Genomic DNA, 13671 nt, shown 5'->3' on the forward strand with positions numbered 1-13671 from the left:
AGACTGCGAGGCTGATTCACAAGCCACAGCATACACAAGTCAGACTTCCAATAACAAATGATGGGGTTTCAAACTACAAGAACACACAAATGATTATCATGAAATCAGAAACCTTTCTACTTCACATGGTTGTAATATTATGTGAGAGAATATTCCATGCTTGGAGTGGTGGGTGGGCATTCTAAGGGGTGGTTTTGCCTTCAAAAGTTGTGGGCAGTCACCAGTAGTGAGTTTGTGAGTGTTCAGTAAAGAAATGGTGAGATCTATACACTTATAGAGGGCAAGATTAAATCCTTTTCTAGGGCAGCAGGAGGTCGTGAGCATCCACAGTAAGAGAAGGGGATTCTTAACAATAAAAAAAACACTTTTCACATGGGGACGATAACCCAAAAATATATTTTGTGGCATTGCTCTTGGGCGACAGCCTATCCAGCGAGCATATACTCCACAGTGTTTAGGGAAACTGCCTTTCCAGAGAGCATATACTCTACATTGTGTACAATTATGCACAGATAAAACAAACAAAACAGGGGGTCAAGATTTGTGACTGTGCAAGCCACAAGTGACCTTTTGTGGGTGCTTCATTCAACAGCCAAAGAACACAACAGGAATGACAGTGGTTCTGTAAACCTTGCAGATTTCCCTGAAAGGAAGGGTGTTTTCTGACAATGGGATAGGCGGAAGGGTAGTAATTAAAGAGCATGCCATGGCTGCTCAAGGACCTGCCACTCTTTCATGTTGTATGACCTACAACTGCTTCAGATTATTTTTAATTGTTCAGTCTTTACTTTAGTGCTGTGTCTTCGATTTGCATTTCTCCTCTGCCCACTTCATCAAGAAGTCCTTCATGCAGCAATCAACAGGATGGCACCAGGAAATCAATAGATCCTTCATGCAGAGATGAACAGGGTAACCCTAGAAGAAACTGTCACCAAATCTTCCATGGCTGCAGCTGAAGGTCGAGAGATGACTGTTATCCTATGTGCAGAAGGCAAAGAAAGAGTCCGGCAGCTCAGTAGCTGGGTTCTCAGACAAATCTGACCACAGGTCGAGACCACATAAAAGCAGGGACTGTATTATGGCTAAATGCCATTCATCGTACTCCTCCTGACCCTGAACTGGGTACAAGTGGGGTCTGTGAATCCAGTCCACTCTCTCCAGACCCAGGACCAGTTGGAGGAGGCCTTTCATGCACTCTGGAATTCTGAAGTGATGGCCACCATGAAAGCAGAATTTGTCTACCACTAGCACTTTCTCCTCTGCTGTGATAAGCCAATTCAGTTGCTCTTCAGATGTGAGATATTTAGTGGACACCCAACTTGAATACTTCCAACTTGTCAGGCTGCATTCCCCAGAAGCCTGTTCTGCTCCATCATCTCTAGTTACATAGCTGGGGGCTTTTAAGGGAAACGGATTCCTCTCTTTATTGAATCGAGTTGTCAGCCCTTTAAACTTCGCCATTAAGCCAATGCTTATTGTTAGAAATGCAATCTTCATCACTCACAATGCCTGTTCTAGCGCACAGGTAAAGCCTTAAAAATATGCATTGCCGTCCCTTTAATCTCCACTGTTCAGAAGACCAGTACAAGCCGGCTTTTCCACCTAGAAAGCACCAGTATTACTTATAACTGGAACCAACTTCAAGACACCCTATTGTACATCCAGGCAGCACAAGACTTTATTTTTGCTTATTGCTCAAACCACAGAAATAGAGCTCTCTCTCCTTGGGTTTAAATACAGGGAGTGCAGAATTATTAGGCAAATGAGTATTTTGACCACATCATCCTCTTAATGCATGTTGTCTTACTCCAAGCTGTATAGGCTCGAAAGCCTACTACCAATTAAGCATATTAGGTGATGTGCATCTCTTTAATGAGAAGGGGTGTGGTCTAATGACATCAACACCCTATATCAGGTGTGCATAATTATTAGGCAACTTCCTTTCCTTTGGCAAAATGGGTCAAAAGAAGGACTTGACAGGCTCAGAAAAGTCAAAAATAGTGAGATATCTTGCAGAGGGATGCAGCACTCTTAAAATTGCAAAGCTTCTGAAGCGTGATCATCGAACAATCAAGCGTTTCATTCAAAATAGTCAACAGGGTCGCAAGAAGCGTGTGGAAAAACCAAGGCGCAAAATAACTGCCCATGAACTGAGAAAAGTGAAGCGTGCAGCTGCCACGATGCCACTTGCCACCAGTTTGGCCATATTTCAGAGCTGCAACATCACTGGAGTGCCCAAAAGCACAAGGTGTGCAATACTCAGAGACATGGCCAAGGTAAGAAAGGCTGAAAGACGACCACCACTGAACAAGACACACAAGCTGAAACGTCAAGACTGGGCCAATAAATATCTCAAGACTGATTTTTCTAAGGTTTTATGGACTGATGAAATGAGAGTGAGTCTTGATGGGCCAGATGGATGGGCCCGTGGCTGGATTGGTAAAGGGCAGAGAGCTCCAGTCCGACTCAGACGCCAGCAAGGTGGAGGTGGAGTACTGGTTTGGGCTGGTATCATCAAAGATGAGCTTGTGGGGCCTTTTCGGGTTGAGGATGGAGTCAAGCTCAACTCCCAGTCCTACTGCCAGTTCCTGGAAGACACCTTCTTCAAGCAGTGGTACAGGAAGAAGTCTGCATCCTTCAAGAAAAACATGATTTTCATGCAGGACAATGCTCCATCACACGCGTCCAAGTACTCCACAGCGTGGCTGGCAAGAAAGGGTATAAAAGAAGGAAATCTAATGACATGGCCTCCTTGTTCACCTGATCTGAACCCCATTGAGAACCTGTGGTCCATCATCAAATGTGAGATTTACAAGGAGGGAAAACGGTACACCTCTCTGAACAGTGTCTGGGAGGCTGTGGTTGCTGCTGCACGCAATGTTGATGGTGAACAGATCAAAACACTAACAGAATCCATGGATGGCAGGCTTTTGAGTGTCCTTGCAAAGAAAGGTGGCTATATTGGTCACTGATTTGTTTTTGTTTTGTTTTTGAATGTCAGAAATGTATATTTGTGAATGTTGAGATGTTATATTGGTTTCACTGGTAATAATAAATAATTGAAATGGGTATATATTTTTTTTTTGTTAAGTTGCCTAATAATTATGCACAGTAATAGTCACCTGCACACACAGATATCCCCCTAACATAGCTAAAACTAAAAACAAACTAAAAACTACTTCCAAAAATATTCAGCTTTGATATTAATGAGTTTTTTGGGTTCATTGAGAACATGGTTGTTGTTCAATAATAACATTAATCCTCAAAAATACAACTTGCCTAATAATTCTGCACTCCCTGTAGACAGACCATAGATTCTGTGTGAGAGTAAAATTATCCGAAAGGTTAGCTTAAGAGTTCTTACTGTGATAGGAGAATCACTGAGAGAAGGCTCAAAGGAAAGAGAGGGCAAATTCCTGAAGGGATTAGAAATCCATCCTCTTGACTCTTGGTTGTCCATACTGTCTCAACACCAATCATCTTAGGTCATCATGTTTCTAGACCCAGGAAAAGCATCATGGTAAATGTATACAAAACAAATCCCCTGAAACACATGAACACACTTGGAGAAATAAAAGAAGTGTGATGTTGTTGCCCTTGAGCAGTCCATACTCAAACTGGCATTACTTTCTCTAGAGGAGCCCTTGGGCGGCTCGTACAAGCACTAGCATGGCCCCCTCTGCAGTCACATGTCTAAACTTGCACTAGTATTACCCTCTCCACTATGGCTCAAACTTGCATCAGTGTCACCTTCTCAGCAGATGACCTCAAGATGATCATTCTCGCTTCAGCGCTGCACCCTCCTCGGGTTGGTGAATATAAATCTTTCCAGATGGTTTTACTATGATTGCAAAGTGACAAAATGACTAGTCTATATATAACATTATCATGACACTCACATGTCCGCAAGTTGCCTCTACACAAATCATTGCTAGCTTAGGTCACAAAACACAACCACCAAATAAGACAAAATATAGCTCCAACATCTGTAAAATGATGCTTCGCCTTCCTCCAGTAAGCTCACTTCACAAGAGAAGGTAACATTCAGTTTTACCAGCTAGCACAGAGGTTGCTCAGGGAAGCAAAGAGGGACATTTCTTTGTGCTTGAAAGGACTCAGAGGTCAGATGCAAGGGCATCTTCCCTGATACTGAGGCCAAACTTTCAAGGAACTACCCTTATTGTCTGTCACTAAATTATTTTACTACTCTAGTTATAGTTACGTAAACCTATCTTACCTTTTAACCAACTGTGCATAAAAGTTCTTCTGATTCGCCTATTGTCTTGGTAAAGTGACCTACATTACACTTAGTCCTTATCTTTAGTTACTGGAAAGTGCCAGGTCTGGCTGTGTCAACCCTGCAGCCGGCCGATCCACAGTCCCCATTACTCCAGAGTCAGTGATTTCTACACTCCAATGAAGTACACTCACCTACCTTGTTATTCGCTAGAATGTTGGTCTCTCACAAACCCCTCCTTAAAGTACCCACTAGTTATTTTGCTGGTCACTAAACCCTATGTTGGGCCAATCATTACCAGTGACCAGAATGACGCAACTCTTCTATCTAGCGTTTAGAAGTAGAGTAGGTATTCTACTCAGAAAAACAGGTCTTCTGAAGGATTTCACTCTTAACTTTCTGTCCAGTCTAAGCACACTCAGATTTTGTAGTTCAATCTCTCTTGTTCAAGATGCTCACCTAGAGTGTGAACTTTAAAGTGCTTTCTATAGTCAAGGGAAAGTTTGGGTCCAACTGTTGTCTCAAAATGTATTCCAAAAAGGAGTACAGTAGTAATTAACAAGCACCCATCAATTGTATCATATTAGTTATTTGCTCCGAGTCAAGCAGTCTCTCCAGGGTACAAGAAGCACCACACAAATCAGTCATTATTATCTGAGTCTTCCAGGCTTGTAAGTAAATTATTCCAGTCTCACATCCAATCATTGTGTTTCTGCTCATTCCCACCAGATTTGTCCGAGGTAGAATCAAAGAATTAAGAGATTAACCTGCAGCTTTTTGAGAGAGTAATTCACCTCTTCATTCTCATAACCATGCCACTGGATTCAGGCTAGCCTGGCTGATGAAGGGTGATACCCTGAAACCGGTCCCAGGATGCTTATTTCCGGTCCAGGGAGGACCTTGCCTGGCAGTTCGGGCTGGACTGTTCCCATGGGGAATTCAGTCAAGACTGATTTGCATATGGCTGAGTCCATACTGGGGTGGCATGGTGAGCAAAAGAATTAATGGATTAAACCCAGATCTGTGACTGGGGGTGAATGTTTGATTTGTTCCGCAATCCCTCCATCATTTGTGTTTATTTACCTCCAAGTAGTAAGCATAACTTTAAAAAGCTTGTCCTGGCGCTCCCACACCAGCCAAGAGGCAACTGGCACCAGTAGAACGTCCAGTTTGCAGTACCGCTCTATATGTAATTCTTTGCACATAGAGCAGGACAAAAATTCTAACATTAAGTTACAACACATACAACCACATTATAAAGAAAAATGTGTTATCAAAAGCAGATAGCTGGGGAAAAAGGAAGAGACTTAAAAACCACATAACCCCCACAACCCAGTAGAAATGACAGCAATGGTAGAATGTTGCAAAACTATATTACATAATAAGAAAAGCACTAGAAAAATAAGAAAAATGCTATCTTAAATAATTCTGCAAGTACTCTAGAGGTCTTTGGCACCTTGATATTCTCTCTCCTTTGGATGTTTAGGGCAACACCCTGCTGTTCACTGTTGTCACGCCCATCCCTTCTTGTTTTAACACCTCTCTGAACCATACCAGCAACATTCTTTTCCCAATAAATCATCATCCATAAGTAAAAAATAAAAATAAAAATAAAAATAAAAAGAAGGAAAACGCTATACTGATCTCCTTCCTTAGTGTCCGGACCACTGCCCTTATCATACATGACCACCCTTCTTTTATTCCATCTTTTGTCATTTTCCAATACCATGTAAAAGTCATGAACCCAGGGGTGTGGAATTTATTAAAATATCTACTTGTCCAGGGGACAGGTTGCTTCTCAAATCTACTTGTCCTGTAAAAAGATCTACTTGTCCCTTTGGTGCCATGTAGTGTGGCGACAAATTATGGCAGCAATCTCACTATGTAAGAGCTCTGATAATAGCCTCTCTGATTATGCCAGGGCTGCTACCATAGTAGTGCTTGAATACTTGTTTCAATCCCTACTGTAGCAGTTTCCTTATTTTGCCACCTTTCTGCAGATCTGCATACTGGGGCTGGAGGAAGCAGTAAGCAATAGTTCCAGGGCTGGAATGCCTTTGAGTCTGCAAACCTACTAACCTGCATGGTTTAAAGATTTTCACCAGCTTCTCATTAATATTTTCCCATAATAAGAAACGTTGGACATTTACTCCTGACAATGGCAGAATTAGAACTTCTTCCAGGGTTGGGAAGAAAGTGGCTGGAGGAAAAATGAACTTGCAAATGCTCAATAGATTTTCACATGAGCAAATCTACACATCGTATTTACCCATACTAAAATGCAGTTCACAAATATTTTATAGGGGTACGACATATACCATGGGTGCACTTTTGTGACTTTCTTTAAGAATTTGGGGCCACATGTAGGTAGGCGAGTCGCAAATCCGAATGTAGGATGGTGTCCCTGACACCATCTGTGATTCGCAAGGGCTTCGCAAATGCCCACCTCATGAATAATCATGAGGTGGGTAGCTGTTTAGCGACCCCCTTGCGAATAGCGGCCCTCACAGGGATGGTGGCCTGCTGGAGACAGCAGACCACCATGTCTGTGACTGCTTTTCAATAAAGCATTATTTTGTATTTTTTTTTTTTTTGTAATGCAGCCCGTTTTCCCTAAAGGAAAACGAGATGCATTACAAAAACGAAACATGAAATGTTTACAGTGACATTCACAATGGGGAAGGGGTCCCTTCCCTTTTGCGAAAGTGTTAGCACCCATTTGAAATGGGTGCAAACAGCGATTGGTTTGCGCCCGCGTTCGTGGTCACAAAACAATCCAACATTGCACTGTGAGTCGCAATTAGGAAGGGAACACCCCTTCCTAATTGCGAGTCGCAAACCCGTTTTGCGATTCGGGAACCAGGTTACCGAATCGCAAAACTGGGTTTGTGCATCGCAATGTGCTTTTTGCACGTCGCAAACAGCGAAAGTCGCTGTTTGCGACATGCAAAAAGCTACCTACATGTGGGTCTTGGTCCCTAATTAGGTCTGGTGTTAACAAAGACATTTAGTTTTTATTAAACTTATATTTCTCTCTCTTTCGGCTGGCTTTACTGTGAGTGATCACATTCTGCTCTTCCACAAGGAGCATATTGGCACACAAAGTAGTTTTGCTCAGGAACTACAGTGGCAATCAGCGACGTAACGAAACTGGAGGGTGCCCCTTTGTAAAGAACATGGAGGAGCCCCCTCTCCAGACTCACTCAGGGCAGGTGCTGTGCTGAAAGGGCCCCCTGGAGGGCGGCTGCGGGGCCTTTGTTATGCCACTGGGGCAACGTGTGCTTTTAGAGTTCAAAAACTTTTTGGGGGGGTTTTGCCAGTGTTTGTTACAATGTTGAGGGCCTGGCAGCTCCCACAACAATAAAGTGTTACAAAAGCCATGTCAAAACAAGACACGCATTGATGAAACTAAAAGACTTATAAAAAATATGTCAGATCAGTTGGCTTTGTCAGTGTTTGTTTATTTTCATGCTTCCCATAATCATGTTGAAAATGGTTACACTGATTTTCCATTAGAAATATTTTTGGGAAATACAAGCATGCATCAACACATTTTACTAAATGACACTTCATTTACATCTAATCAGAGAGCATTCTGGGAGCATTATACTTAGCATCATAGCCTACACTTTTCAAACATGTGTATACACATTTTTTTTTTTGTACTGGAACCAACGTCAGTAGTGAAGTGTGACCTTAAAACATTTATTTACAGCACTCACCCTAATAATGAAGGCTTTCAAATAATGAACCATAAATACAAGTTCGAACAGCATTATCTTTTGGAAACACATTAACTCAACTGCAGAGAGTTCCACTCTCTGTAAATAGGCAGCCAAAGAGTTTGTGCTGCAGAGGGTTGGGCCTACTGTCCCAAGGACAAAGTAAACATAAAAACTTGTTGCCCTTGACCCCAAACAAGATGTCCCGGGCGTCGGGATAGGAATTCCACATCCCTGTGAACCTCCTTAACCTTGTATTCCTACCACATTTCTTGAGAGCCCTCTTCCACTCTTCCAGATCTTATATTCATCAACTCATCCATTTTGATGTTACCTTCCAGATTTTCCCTCTCAGGGTGCACAACTGTTGCTTTCTTCCACTTCCTCATTCTGCACCAACAGCAACATCCAAGCAGGACACAGTGTCATGCCAACTTTCCTTCCTCTCATCAAGTCAAATGGTATAATTTCAGTCATACTGTTTGGTAGTGCGATAGGCCCACACCAAATCTCTAACCATTTTATGCATGTCTTTCCTGCTATTCAAAGCCATTTGAACGACACCTTTAACCATATGATTACAGCTTTCAATTATATGATTACCTTGTGTGTTGTACAAAGAAGTGCGAGATTGATGTATGTCAGAAAACTCCATCTCTTCCGATACCAACTGTGTTCCACTGTCCGTTATGAGTCTGACAGGAAAATCTTTCTCACTGAATACTTCCTGCAACTTTTTTATGGTAGTCCTGGTGGTAATTGTATGTTAGGACCCAGAGGAAAGGATTATGCTCTTTCTCCATTTATTATTACGGTAGCTACATTTACAACAAAAAACACAACTACATTTCCCAGAAAACCAAGGAAATGAGACAAACAAACTAACTGTTAATCATCTGATAGTTATTGAAGTCCCCAGCGCCCTATCTATGTCCATCCTCACTGTCCCTCTTTCTTCACTGCTCCGCAGCAGTGTGGAAGCAAAGTATCAGGACTCAGATTCCCACTGTTTTTTCTTTCACGTTATTTCTTTAATGGTGCCGGCAACATCGAAGGCCAGAGAGGTGGCTCAAAGCAGGCTTTTTGGTGACTCATTTTTTCAAGAAGTAGGTTAATTTGTGTCAATCTATAACTCCTTCGACAAGGCCCAGTCCTTTATAAAACGCATGTGTAACCCTCAGGTTTTCAACGGGGCCAGCCATGGTAGGGGGTGTGCAGTCAGCCGCTCCAAGCATTGCAGTTGGCTGCGTGTCAGCTCATCCGTCACACTTCCAAAATGGCGTTTGATGGACACCTCCCGTAACCTAGAAACAGATTAATCTACACTCGCAATGTTTTGAGGATAGGAATTAAATTTAAACTTGGACATGACCCCATTGGTCTCTTTAGAAAATCATCTTTTCAACCTCTTTTTTGCTTCTTTGTTAACATCCTCAAATTGTTGGCCATCCTGATTAAGCGCAATTGGTAAGTACTTCAAAATACATTGACCTTCCTACCCTAAAGTGCTAAGAAGAATGGCCTTTTTCCTGGAGGGTCTAAATCCCTGGACATTAAGTGTCTCTAAGTAATTTTCAAACATGTCCACCTATTCATCCCAAGGGATGGGTGTATTGCATGCTTGTGTTAAGAAGAAAGGTGGCAGTACAATACCAGGAGTATTATTTGATTACATGTTGAGAATAGGATGTTCTACAGAAGACTGAAATAAGCGTGTGAGTCCACCTTTTGTTTCTATGCCAAAATGGTGTGCTAGTCCTTCCTCTATTTCTTTGCTAGATAAAGGCCATCTGTTTCTAGGCCCTAAACTGTGTGGTAGTCCTTCCTCTGTTTTTTTATTTCATCCAAGTGAGTAGTCCTTTATTTCACACTTTTTTGTTCAGGAACTGGTCGCCTACAGGGAGAATGTCTCACAGTAGCAGCAGCAGGGAGGAGGCACCAGCTTTCTTACATGGGTAATTATTCTCCTTATTATAGGAAGGGTATAGTCCACTGTGAGTTGCCTTAGAGAAAGTGCAGCGTGCGCGGATTCCAGCTGCGAGAGGAAGTGTGCCGATTCTTTAGCGTGTGTGGTCCTATTGTGAGGCTGTTGTGTGGTGCACGGTCGCACACAAGGCTGCAGGATGGTGCATGCTAGCTTTTGCCGTTAAATTAACAAACACATTAAAATAAAAACAAATCTTGCCTCATTTTTGCGCAGAACCAGTAGTCTGTGGGTTATGTCACCTTCCTCCTGTTCTATGTTGAGTCTGTTCTTCCACCAGGCAGCTTTCAACAATTTCACAAAATTAAACAGTTAAATCCGATGCTGGGTCCTACTCCAGGTTGTTCCCCCCAACTCCTCATCTCTTCACCAATTTTATAAAGATGAGCTAGTGACTGCTTCTAAGAAGTAAGCATATGTTTAATAGGGAAAACAGCCGGTAAAGGAGCTCTCACACCAGCCAAGAGGTAACTGTCACCAGTAGAACTTCCAGCTCGCAGTACCGCTCTACATGGAGTTCTCGGCAAGAGGAGTATGCCAATAATTTTAACATTAAGTTACAACCGTACCCTTGGGATACATGGTGTGTAGTGACCCACTAATCTTAAACTATTGCGTGCAGAGGACAAAATCACCAGCTGTGCCCTGGTGTTCACTAATAGGACAGTGTTCCTTATCTGGAAACCACACACCAGGTCACCAAGTACCTTATCAGAAGCACTCAAGATGGGTACCCGGTTTTTTGGGATGTTGGCTTTTAATGGTTGTTAGCTTGTATTTTTTGTGTTCTCCCATTTAATCCAAGACTTGGATTTCTTCAATATTGTGGGTACATCAAAGCAGAGACTAGATATCTAGTAAATCATCCTCCATTTTTCAAAGGACACCGAATGCTTCCAAAAAGACCGAGGCAACCTGAAGCATCTCACATAGAACCAGACAGAATAAACACTGGCCAAAGGGCTCAATGTGAACTATCTAGCACTGAGCCTGAGTATGCTAAAAAACGCTTGAGGCCCAGAAGAGGCTTATGGTTTTCTTTTCATAATTTAAAATGTACTATTTACTTCCCTCTTAAATAGAGGTAATTATTCCTTTAAAAAGTACAGCACTGACTAAACATTGAAGTTAGTGAGTGTTATCTAATGTGCCTCAATGAACCAGTCTCTAAACCCTCTCCACAGCTTTGAGTAAGGGTTGACTGCTCAGCCTGGCCACCATGAGAGAGTTGAGATCCTGAAAGAAGGCTCTAGCGCTAGGCAAACCAACTGGAGTTCAGCAGTACTGTGTCCCTGGGATAGCCACTGAAAACCAGCAGCTCCAGGACTCAGTAACTACTGATTGTCCAGACTCCAAACAGCACCTCAAGAGGCAGGTGGGAGTAAGCCTACTGGAGACATAAAAAGAAATGCATGGAGGAAAATGTTAAGGGTGAAAAGGAAAATGGGGTCGTTTTCGTTGGAAGTAAGAAGGAAGGAGTAACGGGAAAAGGTGTAAGCAGGCTTTAAAAAAAGCAATCCAGGGAAAGGGAGCCAGTGAGAGGAGTTTGGCACTGAGCATAAAAGTGGAGATAAGGCGGGCAAGAAAACCACCCTGTAGTAACCAAAATCCAAGAAAACATTTTTAAAAAACTGCCAAAAAGGACATGGGAGTGACAGTGACTGGGGAGTACAAGAAAACGGTGATAGAGTCTCCTCATTTATAAAAGGACAAAGAAGAGAAAGCGGAAATCAGGAAGGGGCAGAGATGAAGGAGATGGGTAACAAGCAGATAAAAATAAGGAGCACTGGGATAACTGCCAAAGATAGAGAGTGAAATGATATATTCATGACAATGAATCGGCAAGCGGTATTGAAAGTGTAATGTCAGAATGGATGTAATTTTAGGTTAATCAGACCACAAGCAGTGGTCTAGTCTCACTTTGCGATCATGTGGAATCCAATGGTGCCCTCCGTTGCGTGCAGCATGGGCTTACCTGTCGTAGTTTCACATCCGGGTCATCCAAGAGCTCAGAGTCAGAGTCGGAGTCAGACTTGTAAACCCAGTCGCGGAATTTGTTCCTCTTGAACTAATAACCCAGCGAGGAAGCATGAGAACAGAGAGAAAGGAAATATCCAACGTAAAGATACCACAAAAAACGTGTGAGAGAGGGAGAATAAAGCACGACGGGGAGTAATAGCGTAGCAAGCATGACATGTGCCTTGGTGCAAGGAAGGGAAATGGCCCCTGTGACTGCTGTTGAGGTGGTATAATAAAGCAACTGTCAGGGTTCCATGGGCCTCTCAGGTCTCTGGCCCCAGTGCCACTGCACCTGCTGCACCAAGGGTAGCTACGCTCCTGCAGCAGAAGGGGGAGGCTGCGTCAGGGTGGGTATAGGGTCAGTGCAAAAAAAGAGGAAGCGTTGGCGTTCTGACGGTAATGATAGCGAAAGAGCTGGAGAAGCTTTGGTTCACAGCGTACTTATCGGGAATGTAGCCCCCCTCCCCACCTGCCCCACTCCTCCCCCTAGTATACACATTTCTGTACAATTGCTCAGCCGGATCGCACCACCTAGCATTCTCTGTTATGTTATATACAACGCCATTGGAATTATGCATCGATGGATGTCCAAATTGTGTGGCAATGTTCAGTGAATTATGCAGCATTGTATGTGGCACTGAATGAGGTTATTGTGATGCAGCATTAGCATATTATCCTATCAGCATTAGGACAGTCTTAGTACCATGTTGGCAGTGTTTATTTATTAACTTTTTATCTGTTTAACCTTTTTACTGCATGGCCGACGCCCACACTCCCTCCCTGGTGCGGGTCACGACCAGTGGCCGACACCAGGGAGGGGGTTAAAAATCCTCCGGTGCAATGCACCGGAGGATTTTTTTCTTTTTTTTTTCCCCCGTCGGAGACGCGGAAGAACTTCCGCGTCTCCATCCCGCCCCGGCGTGCTGACATCACAGCTTTTCCCCACCGGAGGAGAAGAGAAGCAGGTAAGCGTTCTCTTTTTCTCCGGTGGGGAAAAAAAGGCCAAAACGGCCTCCCCTGATGCCAGGGAGGCATCGATGGAAAGGGGAGGCTCTCCCCTTTCCATCAATGCCTCCCTGGCACCGTTTCCTGGCCATGGATCGCAGCGCGGCTGCGATCCATGGCCAGGAAACGCCCCTAGGCACCAGGGATCTTCTTTGGGGGGGGGGGGGGTCGGCACCCTTGTAAAAGGGCCGCCCCCCCCCCCCGGGGGCAATATTTATTTATTACCATTGTTTTGGGGGGCGATCGCACCCCCCACAATTAATTTTTTTTTTTTTTAAAGTAAAAAAAAAGAAAACAAAATGGCGGGGTCGGCCCTTAGAACACGGGCTGACCCCAGGGGCAAAAAAGAAACGTGTAGTTTTGCCTGGGGGGGGGCGATCGCGGCCCCCCCCCCCCCCACAGGGTAAAAACAGGAGGAAAAAAAATTTGTTGGTGGTCAGCCCTTAGGGTGACCATCAATGGGGCCATTTTTTTTTTTTTTTTATACATGTGTGCTTTGCCAAGTGCAAGCACACATGTATGAAAAAATAAAGTTTGTGACATGAGTGTCTTGTTTTTTCTCTCTCCCTCTCTCATATATATGTATATATATATATATTTCTTTTTTTTTTTTCAGGTCAAGCATTGCAGAGCCCATGCGCTGCTTTTCTGACTTGTTGGTGTGTATCTGGGCTTCTAACAACGCCCACCTCATGCCCATCACT

General features: G+C 43.4%; 1 protein-coding gene across 3 annotated transcripts in view; it reads right to left on the reverse strand.

Moving 5' to 3' along the window:
* LOC138246390 (synembryn-A) overlaps positions 1 to 13671 on the reverse strand; it is a 294113-nt gene that overhangs the window by 214448 nt on the left and 65994 nt on the right. Inside the window, exon 4 of one of the 3 annotated variants that reach the window (XM_069200963.1) lies at positions 11919 to 12011. The exons of the other annotated variants lie outside the window; for them this stretch is intronic. Coding sequence (XP_069057064.1) covers positions 11919 to 12011 — 93 coding nt within the window. The remainder of the gene's footprint in view (positions 1 to 11918; positions 12012 to 13671) is intronic. 3 annotated transcript variants of the gene reach the window in all.

This window comes from Pleurodeles waltl, chromosome 7 (genome assembly GCF_031143425.1).
Source record: "Pleurodeles waltl isolate 20211129_DDA chromosome 7, aPleWal1.hap1.20221129, whole genome shotgun sequence".
Lineage (NCBI taxonomy): Eukaryota > Metazoa > Chordata > Amphibia > Caudata > Salamandridae > Pleurodeles > Pleurodeles waltl.